Genomic DNA, 27,181 nt, shown 5'->3' with positions numbered 1-27,181 from the left:
CTAGGGAAGCCCCAAAATAATTTTAAATTAAAAAAAATTAACATCAGAGAACAGCAAAGGAAGAATAAAGGAACAAAAGCATGAGACTCATAAACAAACAGTAACATGTTGCAGTTCAGTCGCTCAGTCGCGTCCGAGTCTTTGTGACCCCATGGACTGCAGCACGCCAGGCCTCCCTGTCCATCACCAGCTCCAGCGATTACTCAAGCTCATGTCCATTGAGTCGGTGATGCCATCCAGCCATCTCATCCTCTGTCGTCCCCTTCTCCTCCCGCCGTCAATCTTTCCCAGCATCAGGGTCTTTTCAAATGAGTCAGTTCGTCACATCAGGTGGCCAATACATTAGAGCTTCAGCTTCAGCATCAGTTCTTCCAATGAATATCAACATGGGAGACTTAAAATCACCCATTTGACCATAAGGGGTCACTGTAATCAGAGGACAGATACTGTCAGGCTGGAGAAAGGAAGAAAGACCCGACATACGATGCTCACCTGAGACGTTCTCTACATATACAAACACAGGAAGCCCGGAGTGGAAGGATACAGACACTGGCGCTGTGGTGGTACCTATACTAGCGACAGGCGCAGGGGCCTGAAGGCAGCAAGCGTGAAACCAGAAACTGAGACATATTTCATACTGATGAAAGGTTTAATTCAACAGGAAGACACAACAATCCTAAATGTGCAGGCATCTAACAGCGTAGTTCCAGACTACACACAGCAGCAGCTGACACAGCTAAAGGGAGATATAGACAAGTCCACCGCCGTGGCTGCAAGTGGGGCCCAGCAGACAGGACAAGACGAACAGACCCTGAAGATGCAGGGGACAACTTGTCACACGGACACACCACATCCAACAGCCGCCAAGCAGATTCCTGTCGAGTCACACGGAACGTTTCCCAGCAGAAGTCATGTGGCAGCTGTAGTCACAGTCACGTCACAGGACTGGGGTCACAGCAAGCTAGACCCTCCAGCCCAGCCTCCAGACCCCACGGGCCCTCCCCCGGCCTGAGTGAACCAGAAACACCAGCCCAGCTGCTGCCAACCCTGACCCTCAGAACCTGGGAGAGATAATAGATATTTATTATCATTCATAACATTAATATAATAATGGGTTACATTTGTTGTTGTTCATTCGCTAAGTCGTGTTTGACTCTTTGGGACCCTGCAGTATACCAGGCTTCCCTGTCCTTCACTGTCTCCCAGAGTTTGCTCAAACTCAAGTCCATCGAGTCGGTGATGCCATCCAACCATCTCATCCTCTGTTGTCCCCTTCTCCTCCCGCCTTCAATCTTCCCCAGCATCAGGGTCTTTTCCAATGAGTTGGCTCTTTACATCAGGTGACCAAAGTATTGGATCTTCAGCATCAGTCCTTCCAATGAATTTCATTCAGGGTTGATTTCCTTTAGGATTGACTGGTTTGATCTCCCTGCAGTCCAAGGGACCTCAAGAGTTTTCTCAGATGTTACATACTATATAATAACACACACAATAATTATTTATTATTATTTACCTGCTTTCCCAGCTGCTTTGCTTTGCAGTAACTTGTTACACAGCAGCAAGTAACTGACACATCTTAGCCTCTTGAGCTGGGAGCCCAGGGTATGGATGTTACACGTTTCTTCCTTTCTGACACATGCACGGAAAGGGGGCAAGTTCCCTCCCAGCACTAACCAAACCCAAAGAAGCAGAGGAAAGGAGAACAGATACCAGTGACGCAGAAAACACAACAGCGCCTCGACAAAGCCCACAGTGACTGTCCAAAAGGCTAACGGAAGCGATGAATCCGAGCAAGATTAGGGAGGCGGAGTCACACCAACAGTGAGAGGGGACGCGCCACAGGTCCTCAGCCACTGAGAGAGCGCTGGATGAGAAGATTACAAGGAATTTTATGCTAATAACCAGACAGTTTGGATGCAATGAAAAAAGTCACTGAGAAACGTATCTACCAAAATTGACACAAGAAGAAGTCGAGACTCTGAGTTATCCTATATCTGTCAATTAGAATCAAAGGTGTTTTCTAGATCAAGCCCTCATCTCAGGTCATCACATGTCCAGCGCAAGAGGCTAAGTTGAGTGACTTTGAGTGACGGCCCCCCGCGGGTCTGGGACTGGTCTGGGGGGGCAGGGGGCCGGGGCCGCCCTTGGGGGGAGGGCAACATAGCCAGGCAGGAGGAGGGCACCGCTCACGACCCCGACCCGCTGCAGTCAGTCAGTCACGGAACCTCCAGGAACCTCACGGAACCTGCTGTGAGCAGCTGGGAGGGGCTGAAGGGAGGCAGGCGGGGCAAAGGGGAAGTTGAGGGGCTGAAAGCGGGTGGGGACCCCCAGGGGAGGTGGGAGGGGCCCCCTGGGGAGGGAGGCGTGCCTGAGGGCAGGCGCAGGCGCCTACGACCAAGCGCTCCGCCCGCGATCGCCCGTGATGGAGCCGGAGCCGCGTGCCTGTCACCACGTTCTCCTTTAATGCAGCTCAGACCGCCTCGGGCTCAGAACGTGCGGATGGAGGGATGGAGACGCAGACCCTCAGGCTCTGCGCCAGGGGGCGCCCTGGGAGGGCGCGAGCCACGGCCGTCTTCCAGGTGAGAAGACCCTCTCTCAGTAGTGTCTGTAAACGTCTTCAGATTCTTAATACTTTGGGTTAAAAAATATATTCTGGGACGCAGCCGGCCCGAGCGACAGGCTCCCGGGCAGAGCAGCGCACTGGTGGTTTCTGTTCAAGGTCGACCTCAGTTTCAGCTTCAGGACTTCATCATGCAGCGTCCGGGCCTGGGGACAGAGAGGAGTCAGGTCAGCCCGGACGCAGAGGCACGGTGGGGGCAGAGCCTGTGCCCTGGGCCTGGAGCTGCCCCCGAAGGGGAGGGCCCCCCACGCCCCGCAAGCCTCAGTCCCCTGTGCTGGGGGTCTCCCTTCCACCCCCCACCCCCACCCTGCAAGCCTCAGCCCCCTCTGCTGGGGGTCTCCCTTCCACCCCCCGCCCCCACCCTGCAAACCTCAGCCCCCTCTGCTGGGGTTCTTCCCCCCCACATCCCTCGCCCCACGAGCCTCAGTCCCCTGTGCTGGGGGTCTCCCTTCCCCCACCCACCACCCCACAAGCCTCAGCCCCCTCTGCTGGGGGTCTCCCTTCCTCCCCATTCCCCACCTCACAGATCTGGACCAGGAAACGGTGAGATGGAGAGTGAGGGGGTCAGGGGGCCAGTGTTGGAGCAGCCCCCTCCTGTCAGAGGGCTGGCGTGCATCGTTCAGGGGTCTCCCTTCTGTCCCACCTCCCACATTCCCTTACCCCCCCCCCCGAGACCCCTCCCCCAGGACAGCACCAGGGAGACCCCCAGGCTCGTCCATTCAGGATCTGCTGCTTCCGCTTCCTTCCTGCCCTCCGACCCTGTGACCCAGGGAAACCCCAAGGTCAGAGCCCGTGTGGTTCCCTCCGGGTTTCAATGGACACTCACCATCTCCACGTCTCGGGTGGCCCTCCCGACGTCCTCGAGGGGCGCCAGCCCCCGGAACCAGCTCCTCCGCGCGTGCAGCTGCTGGGCCTGCGGCTTCAACGTCTCCGCCAGAATCTGCCCTCGGAGGCCACTGCGGGGACTGGGTGCGGGGAGACAGAGCCGCTCGCCCACCCACCCCGGAGCGCCTCCTGTCCCCCCCAGCTGGGAGGGACAGCTCCCCCCGCCTCGGGTGCCCGCCCACAGGGGACGGGCCGCCTCCCGTGTCCCCTCCTGCTGGACCTGCTCTGCTTTAAACCCTCAGGTTCACGTGAGACGTTACACACCGCGGACCTGCACGCAGCGCCTCCTGAAGGAGGGGGTGTCTGTTTCCAGCGGGAACACACAGTTTTAATAATTCCTCAGCGAGGAACAGAGCACGGCCTCAGGGGTGACGTTGGAGGGTCTGCTTAGCGAGGCCTGGGGCCGTGTCCCCCTCAGGACGTCGGGAGCGCAGTGGGGAGGGTGGCAGGCCCTGGGGCACCCCCCTGGCCGGGCCCCTGAGACCCCCCACCCCAGCACAGTGGCCACCTGAGTCCTCAGGACAGACCCCCTGGTGAGGGGCCTGACTGCCCTCATCTCAGACCCCAGCTCCTGGGAAGTCCTACCCACGGGGTGGGGTGTCTGTGCATAGATGTGGCCGGCTGTGGGCTTGTTAAGAGGCCACGGGGGCAACGTGGGATCCCAGATGTGCAAGCACCCCCCACCAACTCCTCAGCTGCAGGTGAGACCCCCACGTGGCTGCCTTAACCTCACCGACGGACCCATGACACTTTCCCAATTTCCAGGATGAGGGACGAACGAGCCCTCTGCCACCCACAGGTCACAACACAACCACCTTCCTCCAGTGCCCTCGGACCAGAGCTGTGGAGGGGGCAGGGCTGGGCTGGGAGAGGTGAGCGCCCCTGGCCAGGCCGGAGGGGCCCAGGGACCCCCGGGGTCAGGGCCGGCGGAGGGGGCGTGTCTAGGGGGACAGAATCATGCCCGGTTACCAACCTCATTTCCTGACATGCTTGCAGCGGTTTTTCTTTGCTTTGTTTCACTTTTCCAGGCAAATTCTTCGGTATTTTCCCGTTCTCTCTCAGGTCCGTGGCAAAGGCCATCTTTGCCGCCCCCTGGAAGACGCAGCAAGATCCTTTCAGGAAAACAGCTGCTGACACCAAGGCAGCTGCCGGGCACAGCACGCTCGCGCCCCTCACGCTGGGGTCCCAACCCTCGGCCGGCGCGGGCCCGAGTGGGGGCGAGGCCACAGCGCAGGACATGGGCGAGTAGACGGCTGCTCGGCGGCCCAGCCGAGCGTGGGCACAACACACCTGACTCTGTTCGATCCGTAAGTCAGGCTGACATGCGGGCTCATGCCTGACTAATAAAGTGGGGAAGCAGAAGACGCCTTGCAGTCAGAAAGCCTGAATTACAGATTCATCGGCTTGGATCAATGACACGACGAACCGGCACAAAACAGGCTTTCAAAACGTGCCAGAAGCAGCAGAGCCAGCTTTTCCGACAGAGACAGACCTCTGTCTGTGGCTTCATGTGAACTCACGGCCCCCCACAAGTGTGCAGGTACGGCGGGGCTCAGGGGTGTCCCCTAACTAGCCCCCTGCCTCCCGAACCATGGCCGGTGAGCTTCGACTGCCCTCAGGGACCCCACAAGCTCCGATGGTGACCGTCCAGTGTCTCTAGCAGGACGCCCTCTCCGTTCTCCCCGGAAGCAGCCGCGACAGGTTCTTCTGGGCGGAGGGGCCCTGAGCGGGGGCCAGGGAGGCAGGATAAAGGCTGCGTGGTTCTGTAAGGATCCGCAGACTGCTTAGGCCTTCCCTGGCTGGACAGTGGACAGGCATCCACCGGCCAGTGCAGGGAACACGGGTTTGATCCCTGGTCTGGGGGGTTCCACATGCCACGGGGCAGCTAAGCCCGTGTGCCGCAGCTACTGAGGCCCACGTGCTGGAAGGCCGGAGAGCCACGGCTCCTGAAGCCTGACACCCAGAGCCCGGGCTCTGCGACAAGAGAAGCTGCTCTGCTGGGGTGCCCCTGCGCCTACCCCCCCAGCCATCCTGCGGCGGTTTCCTCCTGGCGGGGACCTGGAAGATTTCTGCCGTCAGGGCTACAAGCTGGGGGCCCTGCAGCCCTGTAACCGGGACGCAGGTGGCAACATGCCAGAGCCGTCAACCGGCGCTGCCTGCAGCTGCCCCCGCCCCCCCGGACCCCTGAGGACCAAGCCAACCCCCAACCCAGGGAGCTTAGACTTGTGCATCTGAAGTATGTGAGTGCGTCTGTGTGTGTGAAGTGTGTGAGTCTGTGTGTGCATCAGGGCGCACCGCTGATGCAGGGACTGTGTGTGTCTGTGTGTGAAGCGTGCAAGTGTGTGTGTGTGTGAAGTGTGTGAGTCAGTGCACAGCTGCTGCAGGGACTGTGTGTGTGTAAAGAAGTGTGCGAGTGCGTCTGTGAGAAGTGTGCGAGTGCATCTGTGTGAAGTGTGCGAGAGTGCGTCTGTGTCTGAAGTGTGCTAGTACGTCTGTGTGAAGTGTGCGAGTGCGTCTGCGTCTGTGAAGTGTGCTAGTGCGTCTGTCTGTGAAGTGTGCAAGTGCGTCTGTGTCTGTGAAGTGTGCAAGTGCATCTGTGAAGTGTGTGAGTGAGTCTGTGTGTGTGTCGGGGCGCACAGCTGCTGCAGGGATTGGGTGAGTCTCAGATGGGAGAAGGCTGCGGGGGGCGCCGGGGCAGCGCGGGGGGGGGGTCACGCAGGGCTAATCTGCCAGGTCACCTCTAAGTGGGTCACCAGGTCCGCCACCTGCGTCACCAGCTCCAGCCCAGCAGCACTGGCCTGACCTCAGAAGGAGCCTCAGGCCGGGGGAGGCTGGGGGCGGAGGGAGCAGGAGCCGGCCAGCTTCTCCCCTCCCCCCGACTCCCACCCTCGCTGGGACAGCTGCTGCGCAGACCAGCGGAATCGGAACCTCCTGCCTGGGAGGTGGGGTGCTGCACACACAGGACCACGGGTCAGGCCCGCCTGCCGCGGACCCTGGGCAAGCGCTGGGTCCAGTGGGGTTTCTTAGACGCAGACGCCTGCTTTTACCTTTAAGACACGAAGGGTGTGATTCCGGCCGCACCCCAGCACCGTGTTGCCAGAGCACAGCGCGTGGACTCCAAGGTCACTGACAAAGCCGCTGGGTTCAGAGCATGATGAAAAACGAGGACACCACGCTTTCTAAAGAGTGGGTGATGAGTCACGAGGCTCGGGCCCCTGCCTGGGCCAGAGGAAGCTTCCTGACCCGTGCGGGCGGTGGACAGGATGCCGGCGACCCCCACCCTAGGAGGCCAGGCCCTAGGAGGCCTGGCACCCCCGTGTCCCCTCATGTCCCCAGCCCGGCCCCTCCGCCAAGCTTGCCAGAATGAGGGATGCAATGGATGGAGCCCCCTGCCTACGTTCGCCCCTGCAGATGACGCTGAGGGCCACTAACAGGCTTTCCACCTACAGGCCTGCCACACGATTGCTTTTCCTTCTCTGAGACAGGCCCCCAGAAGTCTCCCAACAATTTAGTGTCTTTAAATCTCCTGGACATGCTCCTGGAAGCGGATGGCCTGCAGCCGGCCCTCTGCAGCCCCATCTCTCTAGGTTGCCCTGAGCACGCTGGCCGCCATTCACAGCTGGAGCCCCGAGACATGGGCGTCTCCTCTGGATTTTCTGCCACCCGGGCGTCGTCTGCGACCTGCCTGTCCTACCCTTGGCCTGTTTGTCTACTGCACTCTTTAAAAAATCTATTTCTGGTTTTTCCTTATATATTAGATATTAATCTTTTGTTACAAATATAAGTCACAAATAATCTCCCCATGTTTGACTTTGATTATAGTATTTTAGGCCATGAAAAATACTTCCACTTTTAGCTTCCTATTTTTAGTTTCAGAGTTGTTACATTTAACTTAGCAGGCAAAGTGCTACTCCTGGTTTACAGACACTCTTCAATTCCTATGCTATGAACCCTAGTAACGGAGTGACGAGATGCCATATTTCTCCGTAATATACAAAATATACAGAATGGGACAAGCTTCTTCTTGCACGACATCACGGAAGTCATTTCCAGCTGGAGGGAAGCATGCAAAAAGGCAGTGAGCCCCAGCAACACACGCCTGAGCGCGCAAATACCGCGACCTGGGCCATGGCCGCCCCGTGGGGGAGCGACTCAGTGCCCGTGCTTGGACGGACAGAGAAGCAAAGTGCCTGTCCACACACGGAACGTCACTCGGCCCCCAAGAGGAAGGGATTTCAACACAGGCCATGATGCCGACGAGCCTTGAGGACGCGCTGGACAGTGAAATGACCGCCGCGGCGCACACACAGGGTGCCCTCACTCACGGGGGTCCCAGGAGTCAGACACAGACAGGGTGGGGGCCAGGGGCTGGGGAGCCAGCGCTGCACGGGGACAGAGCGGCAGTCTGGGAAGCCAGGAAGGCCCTGCAGGTGGGCGAGGTGGTGCTTGTGGAGTGCCGGGGCGGCGCCAAGTGCCCCTGAACCGCGCGCTTAACCACGGTCCAGACGGCACGAGGTCTGTCACGGGCACTCAGGCACACGTGACTCATGGAGGCGCCCCATCCGACGGCCACAACGAGGCCTAAACCCAGCCCCGCAGTGGGGCCCTGGTCTCTAGGGGTCACCTTGACAATCCGCTCTGTGCTGGGGGGGGAGGGAGGCGCCCTCATCTGCATGAAGAGGCTGCGCGCAGGCAGGCCGGGGTGCAGGTGGAGGGGAAATGGGCCTCCGGGGCCCCGGGGGAGGGGAGGAGGTCTGCTGCTGGGCTCGTGGTCCGTGGCCTGGACTGTGGACCAGAGTCCAGCCTGGGGGCCCTGAGCCCGCCATCGCGAGCCCGTCTGCTGCCGGATCAGCACGCTGGCGGGCCGAGTGCCTGCGGAAGGGAGCAGGCGAGGCCGACGGACTCCAGAGGGACAATAGGCCAGCACGACCCGCACAGTCCGGCCACCGGCTGCCTGGAGCCAGGAGCCTGTGCTGGTCGAGGTGGACGGCCACCAGCCCCACCCCGCTCTGAGGACACACCTGGGGTGCTGCAGGGAGGCCCTGGGGCCCTGGGCAGGGGCAGAGTGACTTCATTACTGGGGTCTCACACACAGGGGTGGGGGCTGCAGACACAAGGCTGCCCCAAGCAGAGCAGGTGATGAGGCCTAGGCGCCAGGACGGAGCTGCTTGGGGGTGCTTGGCGGGTGCAAGCGAGGACCCACTGGGCCTCGGATGGCCCGTGGGAGGGATGGGGGGGCGAGGACAGCCAGCCTCTCACTGGGCCTGGGAATGAGGAGCCCAGTGCAGGGGGGAGGTCCCAGGACGGCACAACCCCCAGAGGAGAGTGCAGGGCAGAGACGCCTGCTCCGGGAGGACTCTCCTGAGCTGCAGGAGGAGTGAGGGGTGATCTTCGGGGAAGGGGTCTGAGTACCCACAGGGAGCTCCAGGGAGGCCGGGCAGCGCGGCTGCAGGGGGGCGGCCGGCAGAGGCCGGGACAGGGTGGACGAGCTGGTGGTCTCTGTTTTCTGCGGGAGGTCACGTCTGGCAGAAGAACAGGACGAAGAGCTGACGGGCTTTGCAAGGCAGGGGGTACAGAGGTGCCTGTCCACACACGGAACGTCCGTCCAGGAGCGGGTACCTGGACGCAGCCGGCTCACCCAGCACCGCCTACCGGGCTCCGGGGCTCCTCCGCGGGGCCCCCTCCCCTCCGCGGGGCCCCCCTCCCCTCCGCGGGCCCCCCCTTCCCTCCGCGGGGCGCCCCCTCCCCTCCGCGGGGCCCCCCCTCCCCTCCGCGGGGGCACCTCTCTCTCCCTCCCCTCCGCGGGGCGCCCCCCCACCCCCACACATACCGGGTTCCTCCGCGGGGCGCCCCCTCCCCTCCGCGGGGGCGCCTCTCTCCCCTCCGCGGGGTCGCCTCTGTCCCCTCCGCGGGCGTGCCCCCTCCCCTCCGCGGGCGCCCCCTCCCCTCCGCGGGGGCGCCTCTCTCCCCTCCGCGGGGTCGCCTCTGTCCCCTCCGCGGGCGTGCCCCCTCCCCTCCGCGGGCGCCCCCTCCCCTCCGCGGGCGTGCCCTCCCCGACCCCCGACGTACCGGGTCCCTCCGCAGGCGCGGGGCCGGTAGGCTCCCGGGCTCCTCCGGCCTTCTCCTCCTCTGGGCGCACTCCCTCCACTCCTGCAGCTCTCGCTTGTCTCTGGGGGAGGGGTGGGGGGAGCAGAACCTGAGTGCTGTGGGTAAGGCGGCTCTCACCAGCGTTTCTACGGTCACTTCTAGAGCTTCACACAAAAGCCCGTCACTCCGGGCCCCCCCTCTCCGCCCAGAGGACAGACGCCGGCCGGACACCCGGGCCTCCTGGGCAGCGCTTGGCGCCTCTGAGTCTGTCTGGGCCTCCGGGCAGGGACCAGCCCAGCTCTGGCCAGCCCCTGCCCTGTGAGGCACCAGGACTCTTTCCAGGAAGGCCCAGCTGGGGCCGCGAGCTCCAGAGCCAAGGCCTCGGGCATTTACGGGTCTGCACGCAGCCCTGGGGGCCGCCGAGCCGCCCGCCCGCTCACTCTCCGACGCCTGAGCCTCATAAGGAGCCTGAGCCCCGTCTCTGTCGCCTGGCACCCATGGCTGGGCTGTTGGTAGCGTATCACCCGCTGCACCACAACCCCCTGATGATGCCCGGGGCTCGATGCCTCCACGCGTGCCAGGCACCACGCCCGGGAGCTCCCTGGCTGAACAGAGCCCTGGGCCGCAGCTGTGGCGCTGGGACAGCCAGGCCCAGGGCTTCACCCGCCGAACTCCGGCTCTGGACACCATCTCTCCAGCCCAGGCGGCCACTCGCCTGTTTGAACCACGTCCTGACTCTTCCGGGTGCCTGTCCCTGGGGCATCCCCTTCCGGCCCCCAGACCTGGCTCTCCAGTTCCTCCCGGGGCAGAGCCCTCCCAGATTCGCCTGCCCCTCCCTGCAGCCTGGGCCCCGCCCAGAGGGGCCAGATCCCCTCCGTCCTCAGGGTCACGGGGCTGGGCCCTCCTGGGCTCCTGGCCGGCGCCCTTCAAGGCCTCTGTCCTGGGCTCCAGCCTGAGGGTGGCACAGGCTTTGGTGCTCCAAGCAGAGCACTTCGCCCCCTGCAGCCCCGCCGCCCGCCTCCCAGGAGCTCACTGTGGGTGCTCAGACCCCCTCCCCAGAGCTCACTCCTCACTCCTCCTGCAGCTTAGGCCTGGGTCCTCCCGGAGAGGGTGTCACTGCCCCGCACCCTCCTCGGGGGGCTGTGCCATCCTGGGACCCCTCACCGGCCTGCTCATCCCTAGGCCCGGTGAGAGGCTGGCTGTCCTCCCCCCCAGCCTCCCGGGGGCCAGGCGCCCCCTTTGCACCTGCACGGAGCCCTCCTCCCCTGCGGGGCTGCCCACCAGCCCCAAGCCGCTGCCCACAGGAAGCTGTGCCACGCAGGGTGGGGCCATGGGTGACGGAGGCAGAGGTGCTCGGGAGGGGGGTGGCAGCCACCCCTGCAGACCTGCCTGGATGGGGAGGGGGCGGGGGGCCTTAGGGGGGTGCAACGGGCTCCATGCGGCACGCAGGTGGACAGACACCCAGGTGACGGGAGGGCGGCCCAGGGGAGCCCAGGCCACACCGTCTCGCTCAGCTGCGCTGTCAGTCACGGGGTGGGGGCCCCGGGCGGGGACGCTGTGTTCCCTGCCCCGGTCTGAGCACCTTGCAGCACCGGCCTTTCCCTGAAGGCGACGGAACCCGACTAGAAAAGCACGTCCGGGCTGGGACCAGCACGCAAACCCTCTACACCCGAGGGTCCTGAGAGAAGACACTCAGGTGAGCTGATTTCAGGAGGTTTATTCAGACAATTTACAAGACAGGGGCGGGACCGCAGGGGCAGAGCGGGCCCAGCTAGGAGGAGGGGCTGTGCCCACCGCAGCCCCGGGGGTGGGGGGCAGACAGACTCTGCCCTCCCTCTCCCCTGCCCCACTGACCTCCTGCCGGACCCCCCACCGGCCAAACCCAACCAGAGGGTGGGGCACCCGGGCATGCTGGAGGCAGTCCGTCCGTGCTAGGCAGTCTCTGGGGGCCCAGGGTGCACTGGAGATGGGCGGTTGGCTGGGCTGGAGGGCAGAGGGCGGACAGTGAGGACGGGACCAAGGTGACCCCCTCGAGGCCGACCAAGTCAGCCCAGACCCCGGGGTAGGGGCGGGATGAGCCCACGGACAGCAGGCTACTGTAAGCAACTTGCCTTAAAAAAGGCCTGTGAGCCGGTGACGAACAGGAGAGGACGGACTGGGGAGAATAAGGAAGCAGAGGGGGACACAGGCCAGCAGCAGACGAGGGGCCGTGCCCAGCCATGGGGTACACCACGGCAGCTTCCAGTGAAGCCAAGACCCCGGTGCTCCCCCAGCCCCAACCCTGGGAGGCCCTGCCCCAACCCCGGGGCCCCCCTCCCTGATCCCAGGCACTCCCCGCCCTGACCCCAGCACCGCCCCCAACTCGCCCCCCCAAACTCACCTCCGGCTCTGCTCCTGAGCCTGCCTCTCCCGCAGCTCCCGGAGGGCCAGGCCCCGGCTCTCCCCCAGCTGGCTGGCGCGGACCAGGGCCTGCTGGGCAGAGTCCAGCTCGGGCAGGACACCTTGGAAAGAGGGCACCTTCATCCTACGACGACACGAGGTCGTCAGCCGAGCGCGTCACGCAGTCCGAGACGGGCTCGGGGGTGAGCGCGGGGCCGCGGGCGGCTGCCTGCAGAAGCCACGACGTCTCTGTCGGTGGGCAGGGCCTCCACCCCCTCCCCAGGCCAGGTCACGACTGTGAGACACCTGAGACCAGGTGAGACTGCCGCTGCGGGAAAAGGTGGGCGTGGACCTAGATGAACTAGGCCATCGGGGCTCGGCCGGGGAGCCCTGCGCTGTGAGCCCAGGGCCACGGCCAGGCAGTGACCCTCCAACGATGCTTTCCTCTGAGAAGTTCTCAAACCTACAGCAACAATGCAGTGAACACGTGCCCCCTTTGCTTGGGGATCTAAGCTCTCGTCTGTTTTCCAGCTGCGCCCAGCGCAGCCTTGTCAGCTCAGATGGGCCGGTGCTCACAGCCTCACTGCAGACTTTCACCACAGACTCGCGTGTCCACACAGTCCACGGGGCCGCAGACGAGTGACCGCAGACCACGTCAGTGCCCTGGACGTGACGTCACTGCCCGTGCCGACGTATGAGCTGTGTTCGCCAGTGTTACTGGGTCATGTTCTCTCTGCACACACACGTGCACACACATGCTGGGCACACGCACACGGCGTCTGAGTTTTTCCTCTCACGTAACCTCTTGCTCTGAGCCTGTTTCCCTGGCCTCCCCCCTGCACCGTCGGGGTAACTTGAACCCTAACCCGGGGCTGGCACCTGCCACGTCTTGGGATGACGATGTGGACACACGTCCACCTGACATTGTAACGTTAGGGCCTCGCAGAAAAACGTGACGACCTGCGGGGACCGCGTCCAGCCTCGCCTCCTGCCTTCACCTGAAGAGGGGCCTCGGGTGGGGGAGCGGCTTCCCCTTGGAGCTCAGCGCAGCCCTGAGGTTGGGGGGCAGCTCCACCGGCAGGAGCTGGTTCCCCAGCGCCCCCGCCCGCTCATTCTCCACAATCTCCTGCCGCAGCTTCCAGAACCGCCGGATCTCCTCCTCGCTCGGCCAGTCCTCTGGGGTCTCGGTGGACCTCCCGGGCCCGAGCAGGTCTAGTGTTTCAACAGGTGGGAAAGAGTCTGCCTTTTCTGTTACCATGCTTCCCTTTGGCTCCTGAGAACCAATGGTTTCTTTGTTCGGCATGCGCTCTTCGGATAAGTCCAACACGGGCTGTGGCAGATCCCTTACGGTCATCTTTTTAACTGGGGAAACGGACAGCGAACAAAAGGCCGTTTTAGTAGATTGCAGCTCCAAGCCCGAGACGCACGCAGCCTGGAGGCCTCTCCCACAGAGAGGGCCGGGGGTGGTCCCTGCACAGAGAAGGCTGGGGGCTCCCTGTGTAGGGTGGGCGGGGGGATCTCTGTGCCCCAGGCCCTCACTCCACACTAGTCTGTATAAATGAAGATATCTTCCCCATCTAGACCTTCTAGTATCTGCTTCTAACTGATGCTCAGCCCACACACCTGTGATATTTTATTGCAGCGCTTCTGCTGACTTTAGACACTTTGATCTCTAGGAAAGTCTAGTGAGAAAACTGGCCCCAAACATATTCATCCCGAGGTGCACCAGACTCCGCATCGGGCGTTAGGGCCACAGAACCCCGCAGACGGGGGTCATCTGGCCTCACGTGGCCTCCGTTCTGGCGGGGCAGGACCTGATGTGCCGACTGACAGACAGACAGGGGGCCCGGGCCTGCTGTGGGCTCGGAGTGGGGGGCTCGCCCACCAAGCCCAGCCTCAGCCTGAGGCACACACCCAGACCCAGCGGCCCCTGGCGTTCTTCAACACATTGAGACAGCTTTGCCCGTCCAAGTTACCTTCTGGTATAAGATGAATTCATCTTCAGCTTTTTGGCCTAATTTATTCAGCTATTTTCTACCCTTTTCCCCAGCTGATCATGTATCTATCACGTTAGAACCAATAGAGCTCTCTTTGTAAAAATACAAATAAAAAATACAATGGGACTGAAAGATGATGAGTTTTAACTGCACAATAAAATGTTAAATTCTAAACAATATGTCACAACAGTGTTTCCTGAAGTGGAGGCTGCTCTCCCATGCTCTGGGGAGATCGTGGAATGTGGGCGGGTGGACACCTGGACTCACAGGCTAGTAGGACGGCCCCTGCCCTTTGGAACCCTGGCCCGGGTCTCCTCCCGCGGGAACCCGAGGGCGGCCCAGCGGGGTGCACTGCGGCTGCACCAGGCGTGGCTCGTGTGAGCCCAGGACGGCCTGGTCCCGACCACTGGGGACCGGTGCTGGGGGTCGGTGTTCTTTTGTTTTTTAAAGAAAAACAGTTTTCAAACTGGGCAAAGACCTGCTTTAAAAAGTCTTAAGAAGTGACAAGAAATGAGCATGTGTCCAATTTGCTTGTGGACAGACAATTGACTCAGCATCGAAGAGGCAAACTGGACCCGTCACACCACCAAACAGGAGTAGAGATGCCAGCGGAGGGGGTTTCAAGTCAAGCAAACGGGCCAGATGCAGGCACTGTAAACGAACGCTGAACATCACCCCACACGGCATGGAGACAACTAATGCATGAAAATGGAAACCACCGTTCTGACTGGTCATTTGGTGCATTTTTAAGTCAGTCCTGGGGTGGTCACCTCCATGGGGGCTTGCAGGTGAGGACAGCTTCGTTTGAACCACCCCAGTGGGCTTTTAGCCAAACCCACCCTTGACAAGCTCAGTGACGGGCACCGAGGATGCAAACCCACGCACACGGAACCAGGAAGACACACGGCTCCGAGTGAGCACGGAGGTCTGTGAGTCGGGCAGGGGACGCGCCGGGCGCCCTTACCCCGCGTGACTCCCTGGGGCCCCGGGGTTACAGAGCACCGGCGTCAGTGCGTCCTAACAATCGCGCCACCCACCTCGAGGGGAGCCGTCTCGGGGCGCCGCGTGCTCGGCCGCGCAGATCTGCAGGAAGGTCAGGATGGCCACCAGCCCCCTCTGCACCACGAGCTGCGGCGGGAACTCCAGGGGGCAGTGCCGCAGGCTCAGGGCCCTCAGGGTGGTCACGCTCCCTGCAGGAGAGCAGAGCCATCAGCACCCGCCGCCCGGCGGGAGCCGGCGGTCAGGGCAGCCCGGCCCCCCGCACGAAGGAGAGAAAGCCTGCCGAGGATCTTGGGCGAAAGGTCACGACAGGTGCCTGAGATCTGCTCCCCCCCAAAAAAAAACTCTGCAGGGGAGACGGGTTCTGCGGATGAAGACCATGGTGGTTATAAAATTAAATACGCAAACAGAAGCGGCAACCGCAGCCCTCAGGTGAAAACCGAAATACAAAGATGCTGTCATATGCTATCTCAAAGACCTATTTTCAACAACAACAGCAAAACTACAGGTCATATAGAAAAAGGAGGAGGAGGAGGAGAACGGGACGTATACTCAGGAAACACACAGTTGGAAGAAACTGTCTTCCAGTTGGTCCAGGTGCCGGATTTAGCACATAGAAACTTCAAAACAGTCATTTGAAATGTGTTCAAAGAAATGGAAAAAAAAAACCCCAACAATCCATGTTTAAATGATTAAAGGAAAATGTAGTGAAATGACTCAACAAATGTCAATAAAAAGTAGAAACTACACAAAAGAAGCTTCTTTTGTGTAGAAGCAAGTGGAAGTTCTAGAGTTGAAAATTACAAAGACTGCGATGAAAATCTGGAGGGACTCAGCAGCAGGCGTGAGACGGAGAAGAGACAGTAAGTGAACTTGAAGGTGGAGGAGCAGAGAGTCTCCATCTGAAGATCACAGAGGAGAAAGGGTTAAAACCAGAGCGGAACCTCCAGAGACTGTGGAACAACGGCAGGTGTGCAAACGTGTGTGTAAGGAGAGCAGACGCAGAAAGGAGCAGAGGGGTCACCCGAGGAGACCACGGCCAAAACGGCCCCAGAGGCAACGACAGACGCTAATCTACACTCTCAGGACGCTCAAAGGGGTTCACACGAGGAACGTCCCGGTGCGATTCCTGAAAGACCAAGAAAATAACCTCAGAGACAAGTCATTACGCAAAGGGACCAGCCACAAGCTCTGGTCTTTCTAGTATTCACGCATGGATGTGAGAGTTGTACCATAAAGAAGGCTGAGAACCAAAGAACTGATGCTTTTCAAACCGTGGTGCTGAAGAAGACTCTTGAGAGTCCCTTGTACAGCAAAGAGATCAAACCAGTCCATCCTAAAGGAAATCAGTCCTGAATATTCATTGGAAGGACTGATGCCAAAGCTAAGGCACCAATACTTTGGCCACTGGATGCAAATAACTGATTCATTGGAAAAGACCCTGATGCTGAAAACGATTGAAGGCAGGAGGAGAAGGGGACAACAGAGGATGAGATGGTCGGATGGCATGACCGACTCGATGGACATGAGTTTGAGTAAGCTCCAGGAGACAGAGGACAGGGAGGCCTGGCGTGCTGCAGATCACGGGGTTGCAAAGAGCTGGACATGAATGAGTGACTGAGCAACACCACACGGTCAATGGCTGAGTTCTTGTCACGAGCATTGGTGGCAGAAGGCAGGGAGCGCCAGGCTAAAGTGCTGGAGAAAACCCGCTGACCCAGCGTCTGAGCCCACCCAAACTGTCCTTCAAGACCCCAGATAAAAGGAAAGCCTGCCAGGGTGGACTCACATAGGAACAGAGAATACAAACTGGCCTGTAACCATTGAAAACATGCACTGGTCATGATACCTGCCCCCAGCCCCACTGCACACACAATCTCAAGTCCAGGTGAAAACCACTGAACAAAACAGACGAGCTTAACAGCAAACTGGACACAGAAGACAGAACCGATGAAGTCAAAGGCGGGCCAACACAGAGTCCATGATGGTGGGACGCAGAGGGGAGATAGAAGCCGGGAAAGGGGGCACTCGAGGCATCTGAGTCAGAACCACGTGTAACCGTCAGGAGTGCCGGATGCGAGGAAAAGGCATGTGGGACACACGACACCCAGAGAAATGACCTCGGCCCCGGAATTCCCCAAATCTGACGAAAGGCATCAATACACAGATTCAAGCTACTCAGTGAACCCTGAGCAATGTAAATACACAGAAAGCCACACGCAGGCCTACCACAGACAAACCACTGAAAATCAAACGGAAAAAGAAACATTCTAAAGCGCCCAGAGAAAAGAAGATGGTACCTCTATCAAAACTATTGACTTCTGAACAGATGATGGAATCCACGCAACACAGACATCTGCACAGTAGTCAGCCCCTACAGGCTGGCTCCCACACTCGCTGGAACAGCCTCCAACAACGAAGGAAAGATGCAGATGGCCTTTGAGAAAGCCTGAGGTTGAGGGGGCAGACGATGAGATGATTGGATGGCATCACCGACCCAACAGACATGAATCTGAGCAAACTCCAGGAGTCAGTGCAGGACAGAGGGGCCCAGCGTGCTGCAGCCCACCAGGTCACAGAGAGCCAGACACGACTTCACGGCTGACCAGTAGCAATAATCCTTTACCACAAGACTCAGTGTGACCCAAAAGAAGGTCTTCCCGCCAACAAAATTGTCCCAGATGGAAGATGAAACTTCAAGAAGAAGTGAAGAGCAGCAGAGGGTGACCATGGGAGAAAGGTAACGCAGACAGAGTGTCCACTGGATCCAGTCCACGCCTAAAAGCAGAATGCACGAAGACAAGAGCTCACATGGGAGGCAGGAGGCATGGGGCCTTGGCAGGAGCAGCCCAGGAACCAGGCAGGAGGAAGAACCCTTCACAGGGAAAGTGAACAGAGACGGACACACTCCCGGCATCCACGCCCACGTGGATAAACCTCCAGGACTGTGCTAAGCCCCAGATGCCAGGTCACCAAGAATACACACGGGAGGAGGCAAATGCAGAAGCTTAGCCGGAATCTGAAAGGAAGGCCTTTAAACACGTACTGGGCAGGGGCGGTGAGTAGGAAAGCTCCCAAGGCAAGCAAAGAAGGGTGAGCAGAGACCCTGCTGGCCGAGGGGGGCGCGCAGCTGGACTGGGAGGGTGCTGGGCCCACAGAGCCCCGATGCTGCCCTCCCTGAGCACCGCAGGGCCCGCGTCCGCAGTGCTCACACACGTGTGCACATCCAGGACGTCAGCGTGACAGTGGCAGCCTGCGTGAGCCCCGTCGTCTCGGCGCCCAGAGCAGACAGCATCGGCTGCGTCCCCCACGCGGGGGCGGGCCTGTGTGTCCACTGCGAGTTCCAGTGGCTGCGGAAGGCTGCATTTAAACCCATCTTTCATTTCACTGCTTGTTAACACTTACCCAGCTCCACGGGTAACATTCTGATGGGATTTCTTTCTAAAAGCAAAGTTTTCAAATGCCTTCAAAACAAGACAAAAAATATATAATTTAGCAAGCAAGAAGTCAAATGAGCATCACATTTCTTCACCTGTCTTCTCTCTGTGGGGGTGGCATCCAGGCAGACGTGCACACGTTCCCCCCAACACTCTGCTCTGACAGCCAGCAGCCTTGCCGCTTGGCAGCTGGTCGGGCTCAGCCTCAGTGCTGCAGGCGCCAGAACCAGGCAGCTTTGTGTGGGCCCGTCCTGCCTGCAGGGTGTCTAGCAGCGTCCCAGTCTCCCAACCTAGACGCCCCCTCCTCAAGCGTGACAACCTCAGGATCTCTAGACGCTGCCAAACACCTGCCGAGGCACGATGGCCCCGTCACATACGCTGCTGGACACTTTAAATTGCTCCCTGCTGGCGGCTCCCACTCCCACGACACAGACAGGGGGCACGTGAACGCTGGTGTTGTTTTGATTACGCTTTTTGGAAAGTTTAAGGCTTTTAATAAGCCCACAATTACTTAAAATTTCTAATGAACATGTTTTCAGCTCTTCAGCACGCTGATCTAATTTTAATGACATAACGGGGTATAAACCACAGGCAAAATTATATCTTAGACAACATTCAGCAGCTGGCTTTCAGAAGTGGCAAAATCAAAGAATTCTCAAGTTTGAGGCCGTGTCTTTGTTTCAGAAGGAAGAACAGGGCTTACGAGAAGCAGCGCTGGTTTGTTTACCCTCTGAGGAGCGCTTACTCTCCAGACCCGAGCGCCACTGCTAAGTCAACAGTGGGCCAAGAGCACAAAACTGGTCTCAACACAGCGGCCAAGGGCCCTGTGATGAGCGGAGCTGCCGAAAACCACCCTGACACACACTTGGGGATGCTGAGGCCACCGGCCACGCTGGCGGGGGCCCGTGAGAAAGTGGAGTGGGCAGAGCCGCTTGTCACGCCGCTCTAGGCCCAGGGGCACGACCCCCGGCAGACCCAGGAGCTCGGGGAGATGGCCTGGGTGCCCCACCCGGGGTGCCCGAGACGCCCGCTGCCAACAGAACGGAGCTGCTTCCTGCGGAGCTGCAGCAGGCCCAGGCGATTCGTGGGGGCCCTTCCCTGTTACACGCAACACAACACTCACTTCTGTGAAATGCTTTTAAAACCACTGCACAGCCGTCCAGGCGACTGAAGGGCCTTCTACAGCCCCTTCTCTGCATTTCATGGGTCTGTGATGACTCCTCTAGGAAGGGGGTCACCCTCAGACCCCTCTCTCCCTCCCACACCCTCCATCCGACCTAAATGCCGTTGGCTCTCCCGCATGGACAGCTGCAGGGCCTCTGGACGGGCCTGCCCCCTCCCTGCAACCCTCTGTGACCTCCTGTCTCTTCCCTGACGAAATTCAAACTAGCAATCATCCTACGAGCTCGGCAACTCCCTCTCTGGGCGCCGCCTGCTGCCTCCCCGCCTCAGCTCTGCCCCCAGGGACAGGCCCACCTCAGCGCCCTTGCAGCTGACGTCACCCCTGCCGCGGGCACGCTGACACTACAGGAGCGTCTTACATTCAAACCACGAGGTTTCCTAAAGGTCGACAGGCTGCCACGGGAGGACTGGGCCTGGGGCCACGGCGCCTGAGAGAGGGGTGGCCTCAGGCTGCACGTGCCTCTGGGGGGCACACGGGGGAGGCAGTTTGGCCTCGGTTCTAGAAGGGGGATGCTAGGGGACGCCTGGCATCTGGGTGGCAGGAACTCAGCAGGACAGCACAGAGCGTGCTCCAGGGTTTCCGGTTCCCCCAGACGGGAAGAGCGTCTCATTGTCTACCGGGAGCTGGTGCAGTCACACATGGGCCCTCGGGAGCGAAGCCGCGGGTCTGCATGCATCAGAAGTATTAATATTTCTGACACGGGAGCCAGAGATGGAACCTGCTTGTGGGGAAAGCTGCGGGCGCCATCCAGCAGAGGCGCCGTGGTGCTGGCGTGTTCCGAGGTACTAGGTGTCCTAAGTGATAATCATGTATGTGCTTTTGGGCTTCCCTTGTAGCTCAGTCAGTAAAGAATCCGCCTGCAATGCAGGAGACCTGGGTTCAATCCCTGGGTCAGGAAGATCCCCTGGAGAAGGGAATGGCAACCCACTCCGGCATTCTTGCCTGGAGAATCCCATGGACAGAAGAGCCTGGCGGCCTACAGTCCATGGGGTCACAAGAGTCGGGCACGACTTAGCGACTAAACCAACCACAGCACATGCGCTTTCGGTACCTGCAGCCACCACAGGCTCTAAACGGCTTTGAAGACCCCACTACACGCTTCTGTTCTAAAGTTGAGATTCACGGGAGGAGTGGGGGAGAGTGAGGCAGCCAAAGACAGGCACTTTAAAGAGCCGGTGACCTCCTCACCCGGCCAGACAGACATGCTACTCACTTGTGACGGCCAATCCCAGAGGGCAGCGCGGTGATCCTGTTGAAACGCAGGTCCAGCCACAAGAGGTTGGGGAGCAGCTGGAAGAAGTCTTTGGGAATCGTGCACAGGGCATTTCGCTGAAGGTGCAATTGCTTCCGGGGGGAAAAGAAGAATGTTTTGTCAGCCAACTAAATTCTAAAACGTGATACACCCTCAAAACATTGGCACTGGTGACTGCAATCACACACAGCGAGTTACACGAAAACCCGAGTGTTTCCCCTGAAATGGTTGAAACGGGAAACACAAGCATCAGAAAGTCGAGGCCTGGGGGCTCCCCTGGTGGTCCAGCGGCTGAGCATCTGCTCTGAATGCAGGGCATGCAGGTTCAGTCCCCTGGCGGGGAGCGAAGATCCCACTTGCTGGGGGCAACTAAGCCCATGGGCCACTGCGAGAGACGCTGCAGGCCACAGATGAGACCCGATCCGACCAAACATTTCTCTTAAAAAATTTAGAGTGAGAAAGACGAGGCCAGGCCTCCCCACGCAGCCGCTCGAGCGGCTTCCCACCCGGACGCGGCTTCTCTCCCGGCCGGTGGTCAAGACGCCACCGCCGAGCACATCCACCTTTTCCACCAACTAGGACGCCCACCTTCACGCGCGGTGTGTCTGCGTCCCGGTCCCCATCCCGGGCCCACACGCAGCGTCCGCGGCCCCGCTGCCCAGAGGACGAGGGCAGGCGCCGCGTCTGGGTCTCAGTTCCTGGGTCAGGAGGCGCTGAAAGGGCAACCAAAGGGCGCAGGGCTGAGCTGTGAGCCGTGGCGTCACCGGTGCTGCAAACGGCCACACAGAGTCAGCCGGTCACGGTCACGTCAGGGAGTCTGACCCCCACCCAGTGGACCCTTAGGTCACCACGGAGCCACACAGGGCAGCACGGGAGGGAGGGGCCGGGACACACGCACGTTGGCCCTCGCGCAGCGCGCCGCGTACGAGTGAGATGTGGCCGTCAGGGGTGACACAGAAACCTTCTCTCCCGCGGTCGCCACCTGCTGCGTGGAGTCACCGTTCACACACGGGCAAGTCTCAGCCGCTCAGTCGTGTCCGACTCTCTGTGACCCCACGGACTGCGGCCCACCAGGCTCCTCTGCCCCCAGGATTCCCCAGGCGAGGATCCTGGAGCGGGCTGCCATCCCGTCTCCAGGAGACCTTCCTGAGCCACAGAGAGACGCATCTGTGTGTTTCTATTCACCAGGGCGGCAAAGTGGGGAACCGAAGGACACTGGCCGGGAAACCAGGCTCCCTGGGTTCAAATCTCTATTTGGAAAAACCCGCGAGCTGTGTGCCCTGGAGGAGGTTCCTGAGCCCCTCTGTGCTCTGGGCCTGGCCTGTGACAGTGTGCACGCCCTGGGGGAACGGGCCGCTCTATTACAGCCCCGGGCACATGGCAGGCGCTCTTCTGCCACCAGGGTCTTGGCTCCCAGCTCTGCGGCCAAAGCCACCTTCCAAGTCCTGTCAAGCGCACGGCACACGCTTGAGACACGCCAGCGAGAAACCGCAGATAAGCTGAAAACACAATCCCAGGTCAGCTCAGACATGGCCGGGGACCGCCTGGTGACTGGGCTCGGCTTGTGGACGCCGTCGCTCCAGGCCACTCCCGGCCCAGCCCCCGGGCAGCTTTAGGCGCTCTGTCTCCCAGACTCAGCACTGAAGCTGCGGGTCCTCGTCCACACCAGAGGAGGAGATCTCAGAGATACGTCGGCCCCCGCCTCGGCCCCCTGGGGCCAGGCTGAGTGCATCACATTAGCCCACCCTGCCTGCCGGGTTCCGTGAGGCCTCATGAGGATGGGCAGGCTGGGGAGGGCGTCCGTGTCCCCTGACCGTGAGGGTCTCTGCGGGAGTGACTGGAGGCTCTGGAGGGTGTTGCTATGGCTGCAAAACGCAACGTAACACCTGAAGGGCCACAGCTGGGGTGGTCACCTCACTCGGGGACTTGTTGCCACAGTGACAAGGTTGACACCTCTGTATTCTGAGAGGCACAAATAAAGCCCCTTCATTCAGGCTAAAGAAGACTTCCTCCTTTTATGCATGAAGGCACCATGAGTCTCTACACTGCTGGGCTCCTCGTTCAGAACCGAGAGCGTTTGCTTCACTAAAAGTGGTGTATTAGAGGAAGACACAGTAATTCACTCGTGGAGGGCAGTTCTAAGGAAACAGCAAGACCAGTGCTGGCCCGACAGCACACACAGGCTGTGGAGCACAACCAGGGCTAGGAAAGCAAGCGGCCACCTAAGTCTAAGCACACGGCCACAGACACTGGGGAGGCCAAGAAGTTCGTTCATTTCTTTGCATGTGATGGTTCCAGTAGCTCTCGTCTTTAACTTCATTGGAAACAATTTTGTTACAGTGTGACAGCTGTCACATCGGTATACATTTTTTTTTAAAAAACTTACCAAAACTGGTCAATTTTTGTGCAGCCATTTAAACACTGAAGATGGAAGAAAAAAAGCAATGTTTTCAGCATCTTATTGACTGAGCATGCACACACAAAAGCTTTCTTATTTCGAGAAAGGTAAGAATGAGATTGAAATGCAAAAAAAAGACTTGTGCCGTGTATGGAGTATGTGCTGTGACTGATCAAAAGTGCCAAAAGTGGTTTGTGAAGTTTTATGCTGGGATTTCTCATTGGACGATGCTCCATGGCTCAGCAGACTACTCGAAGTTGACAGCCACCAAACTGAGACACTGAGAATAACCAACGTTACACCACACGGGAGAGAATGGACATACTCAAAATGTTCCAAGCAAGCATTGAAAATCATTTGCACCAGCTTAATTATGTTCATCGCTTTGATATTTGGGTTCCACGTAAGTTAAGTGAAAAAAACCTTCTGTACCTTATTTCCACATGTGATTCTCTACTTAAACATAACAAAAATGTTCCATTTTTAAAACACCAGGCAAGGAAAAATGGATACTGTACAAAAGTGTGGAACAGAAGAGATCATAGGGCAAGCGAAATGAACCACCACCAACCACACCAAAGGCTGGTCTTCATGCAAAGGTGAGATGATGTATGGGGTGCAGTTGGCAGGGAGTCCTCTGAGCCCCTTCTGGAAAACCACACGATTGGGTCCAACAAGTGCTGCTCCCAGTGAGACCAACCAAAAGCAGCATACCACGAAAAATGTCCAGAATTAGTCAACAGAAAAAAAAAAACCTCCCATCAGGATAATGCAAGACTGAATGCTTCTTTGGTGACCAGGCAAACACTGTTACAGCTTGGCTGGGATCCTCCGTATCCAGCAGATGCTGCACTTCTGGATGTTCATTTGTTTCAGTCTTTACAAAATTCTCTTAATGGAAAAATTTCAATTCCCTGGAAGACTGTAAAAGGCACTTGGAACAGTTCTTTGCTCAAAAAGATAACAAGCTTTGGGAAGATGGAATTACGAAGTTGCCTGGGAAATGGCAGAAGGTAATGGAACAAAACAACGAATATGTACTTCAATAAAGTTCTTGGTGAAAATGAAAACTGCCTTTTATTCTTACTTAAAAATCGAAGAAGCTTTTCGGCCAACCTAATAAAAGCACTAAAAACTGTCAGTCAGCAGGCTAACAGCGTGACACGTGGGTGTGTGTCCTGTGTGGACACTGCTTTATGTGCTGATCCTCCTGATACACCATGAAGACAAGCTGAGGTTCAAGGAAGCTGCGTGACTATTGGGTAGCGAGAGAGCTGCTGACCCTGGACAGTCTCCGTCAACCTGTGCAGAGGGAACTTTGCTGTAGAACTCGCCAGAGGAGACAGACCTGCTGGATCTCAAGTAGGCGGGGGCGGGATCCCATGAAGGCACCGGCCCACAGCAGAGTCAAGGACTCACCATGGGCAACGCTGTCGGGGAAGAAAGGTTTGATTGAAGTTTTTAAGGGGTACTGTGGTTTTTGCTTTTTTAGATTTTTTTTTTTTTTGGATATAGACCATTTTTTTAACTCTTTATTGCTTTTGTTACAACACTGCTTCTGTTTTTTGTTTTTGTTTCTTGCCTGAGAGGCATGTGTAATCTTAGCACCCAACCAGGGATCAAACCCACACCCCCTGCACTGGAAGGCAAAGGCTTAACCACTGGACCTCCAGGGAAGTCTCTCAGGGGTGCTGAGTTTTGATTAAGAGACCAAGTGTGTTTTTAGCAACAGTTTCCACCCACCATGGGCTTTTTACTTAAGATGTTTCCAAGGAGAGGACATTAGCCTCTGGCTGGTCCCCTGCTGGAATTTCTCATTTTGCAGTGAGCGGCACATGAAACCCCAAGCTGACCCTCTTCCAATCCACCTCATTCTAGAATTTCTCTCTAAAAAGAAACCTGAAAGTGAGCAAAGCCTTCATTCACATCTACACGGCCTGCGTGCACCAAGCCCAGAGGCTGCCCCACTTACTCTGAGGTTGGGGACTTTAAAGATCTCCTCAAAATGGTGAAGACCACTTTGACTCAAGTCTAAAATCGCTGAGGAGGAGAAGATGACCCCCGCGTGAGCGTCTCTGGAGGCGGAGGTGGGCTTGCTCCCAGCCTGGCCAGCGCTGCTCTCCTGGTCACCAGCCCCGCAGGGAACCGAGAGGGAACCGCTCCCCTCCATCAGTCGGCCGGGAGGAAGCACTCCTCTGGGGACCACGGCGCATCCTCCAGGGTGTGGAGTCACCTGGAGACAGGGGGCGGGGAGGGGAGACACATCAACAATGGGTACGCGGCACAGTCACGCCTTCCGGCGGCTCGGCAGGCTTGCAATGACTGTGCTGGCTTACAAAAACCTGCGCGTCTAACAAACAGCATGATAAACCGGACTTTGGTAAAACGAAGCGGGCTGCAAGAAGGCTCAGGTTAAACTGCTCCGCCCCTCCCTCTGCACCTCGGAGTTCCAGACTTAACTTTTAATTCCTGGAAAATGCAAAGGAGAAATGCCTTCTCGAGGGACGAAACCGAATCAGAACGGTTCCAAACCCACACGCTGGCATCTCCCTCCCCTGGGTGCGGAGGGCGCCCTGAGCTCGCCCTTTCTTATTTGCAGGTCTGGGTCCTTCCCATCAGCGTTTCGCTCAGCGGGGGTGCTGCCAGCTCAGGAGTCTGCAGTGTGTCTGTCCCTCCATTTCAGGGGCGGGGAGTGCGAGGCCCGCGCCCCCTGGGCCTCCCCGTGGGTCCTTTTCTATGACTACGGGGAGTTCAGGCTGCAACCTCCCCAAACCTCTAGACCAAGGAGAAAGTCTCAGGACCGCGAGCGGGCGGGCCGGGCCGCGCAGGGGCTGGGAGGCAGCGTCCCCACTGCGTGGGCCGCGCTCCGGGACCCACCTCCCATCACCCGGCGCCCCTAGCATCTCCCGAGGGGTCCTCGCCCGGGCGGGGCGGGCCGCGCGGGGGCAGGGAGGCGGCGCTCCGGGCCCCACAAGCGCGCGGTGCCCCAGAGTCTCCAGTGCGCCCCACTTCCCATCAGCCGGCGCCCCCAGCCTCTCCCAACGGGTCCCCGTGCCAGCCCACAGCCCGTCCTCACCCGCCCGCCCCGGGAGCGGAGGGCCCAGCGGAACAATACAGGCCGCAGGCGCACGCGGTCGCCATGGCGACGCGGCCAGTCGGAGGCGGGGGGCGCACGCGGTCGCCATGGAGACGCCCGGCCGTACGGCGGCCCGCATGCACCAAACCGCGCGGAGGGCGCGTGGGGACGGTGCTGCGCCTGCGCGCGCGCTGGTCTGGACGTAAGGTCTCCGCCTCGCCCGCCGCCCCCGCCCTTCTCGGCTGGGCGGTCGGTGACACGGACGGAGGTGGAGCGTTCCCGACAAAGGGGACAAGGGCGCTGAGGCCCAGAGCGTCCTGCTGCGGGAGGGAGGGGGCCGCGGGGAGCCGCCGATCGCACGCACGGGTAGGCTGGCTTTCCTGGTGGAGCCCCGGGCGTCCAGAGCGTGGACGCCCTCCCTGCTCTTTACCTCCCCGCCAGCAGCAGGCAGACGTCCTTCCTCCTGGGGTCACAGGATGGCGGTCCCGGCTGCAGTCAGGCCGACACTCAGCGCCCAGGAGGGCAAGGGAGCCGCCCCCCCGCCCTCCCCGCCTGGAACTGGCTTCGGACACCTAGACCCGTCACCAGGAGGGAAATGAAGCCCATCAGGGTTTGTCTCGGGGCCGGGCCTCCACTCCTAGCACCCACGTAGAAAGGTCTGCGCGCCTGGCACCTGTGCCCGCCCGGCGCAGGGCCACGGGGGTGACGTCATTAAGGGAGCTGACCTCTGCAGTCGCCAGGCTGCTCGAAGGGTCTCTGGAAGCTGCCGCCGCCCTGCCTGACGCTGCAGCCTCAAGTGTGTGGAGCAGGTAGTCAGGAAGGGAAGGTGGAGCTGGAGGGGGGACCAGGGAGCCCAAGCTGGAAGTCA

At 59.5% G+C, this 27,181-nt stretch overlaps 1 protein-coding gene across 1 annotated transcript; it reads right to left on the bottom strand.

The window, feature by feature from the left end:
• LRRC27 (leucine rich repeat containing 27) lies at positions 1-26,379 on the bottom strand. The gene is made up of 11 exons (XM_061162943.1): positions 26,314-26,379; positions 25,210-25,470; positions 20,801-20,931; positions 18,373-18,431; positions 15,006-15,158; positions 12,970-13,333; positions 11,973-12,116; positions 9,575-9,674; positions 4,479-4,597; positions 3,447-3,585; positions 1-2,766 (listed from the first exon to the last, which is right to left on the bottom strand). The coding sequence occupies exons 2-11, from the start codon at positions 25,405-25,407 to the stop codon at positions 2,626-2,628; spliced, it is 1,548 nt and encodes a 515-aa protein (XP_061018926.1). The 5' UTR covers positions 25,408-25,470; positions 26,314-26,379; the 3' UTR covers positions 1-2,625.
• Between the last annotated feature and the right edge of the window lie 802 nt (positions 26,380-27,181).

Source organism: Dama dama, chromosome 15 (assembly GCF_033118175.1).
Source record: "Dama dama isolate Ldn47 chromosome 15, ASM3311817v1, whole genome shotgun sequence".
NCBI lineage: Eukaryota > Metazoa > Chordata > Mammalia > Artiodactyla > Cervidae > Dama > Dama dama.
This window is presented reverse-complemented; position numbering and strand designations above follow the sequence as displayed.

Excerpts from the sequence above, each read along its gene's own strand:
- LRRC27 (XM_061162943.1), bottom strand. The coding sequence starts at position 25,407 with ATGGAGGGGAGCGGTTCCCTCTCGGTTCCCTGCGGGGCTGGTGACCAG. Across the intron at positions 13,334-15,005 it reads CCGAGACGGCTCCCCTCGAG|TTAAAAAGATGACCGTAAGG; the intron begins GTGGGTGGCGCG and ends CCGTTTCCCCAG. Across the intron at positions 12,117-12,969 it reads CACCCGAGGCCCCTCTTCAG|GATGAAGGTGCCCTCTTTCC; the intron begins GTGAAGGCAGGA and ends GTGTCGTCGTAG.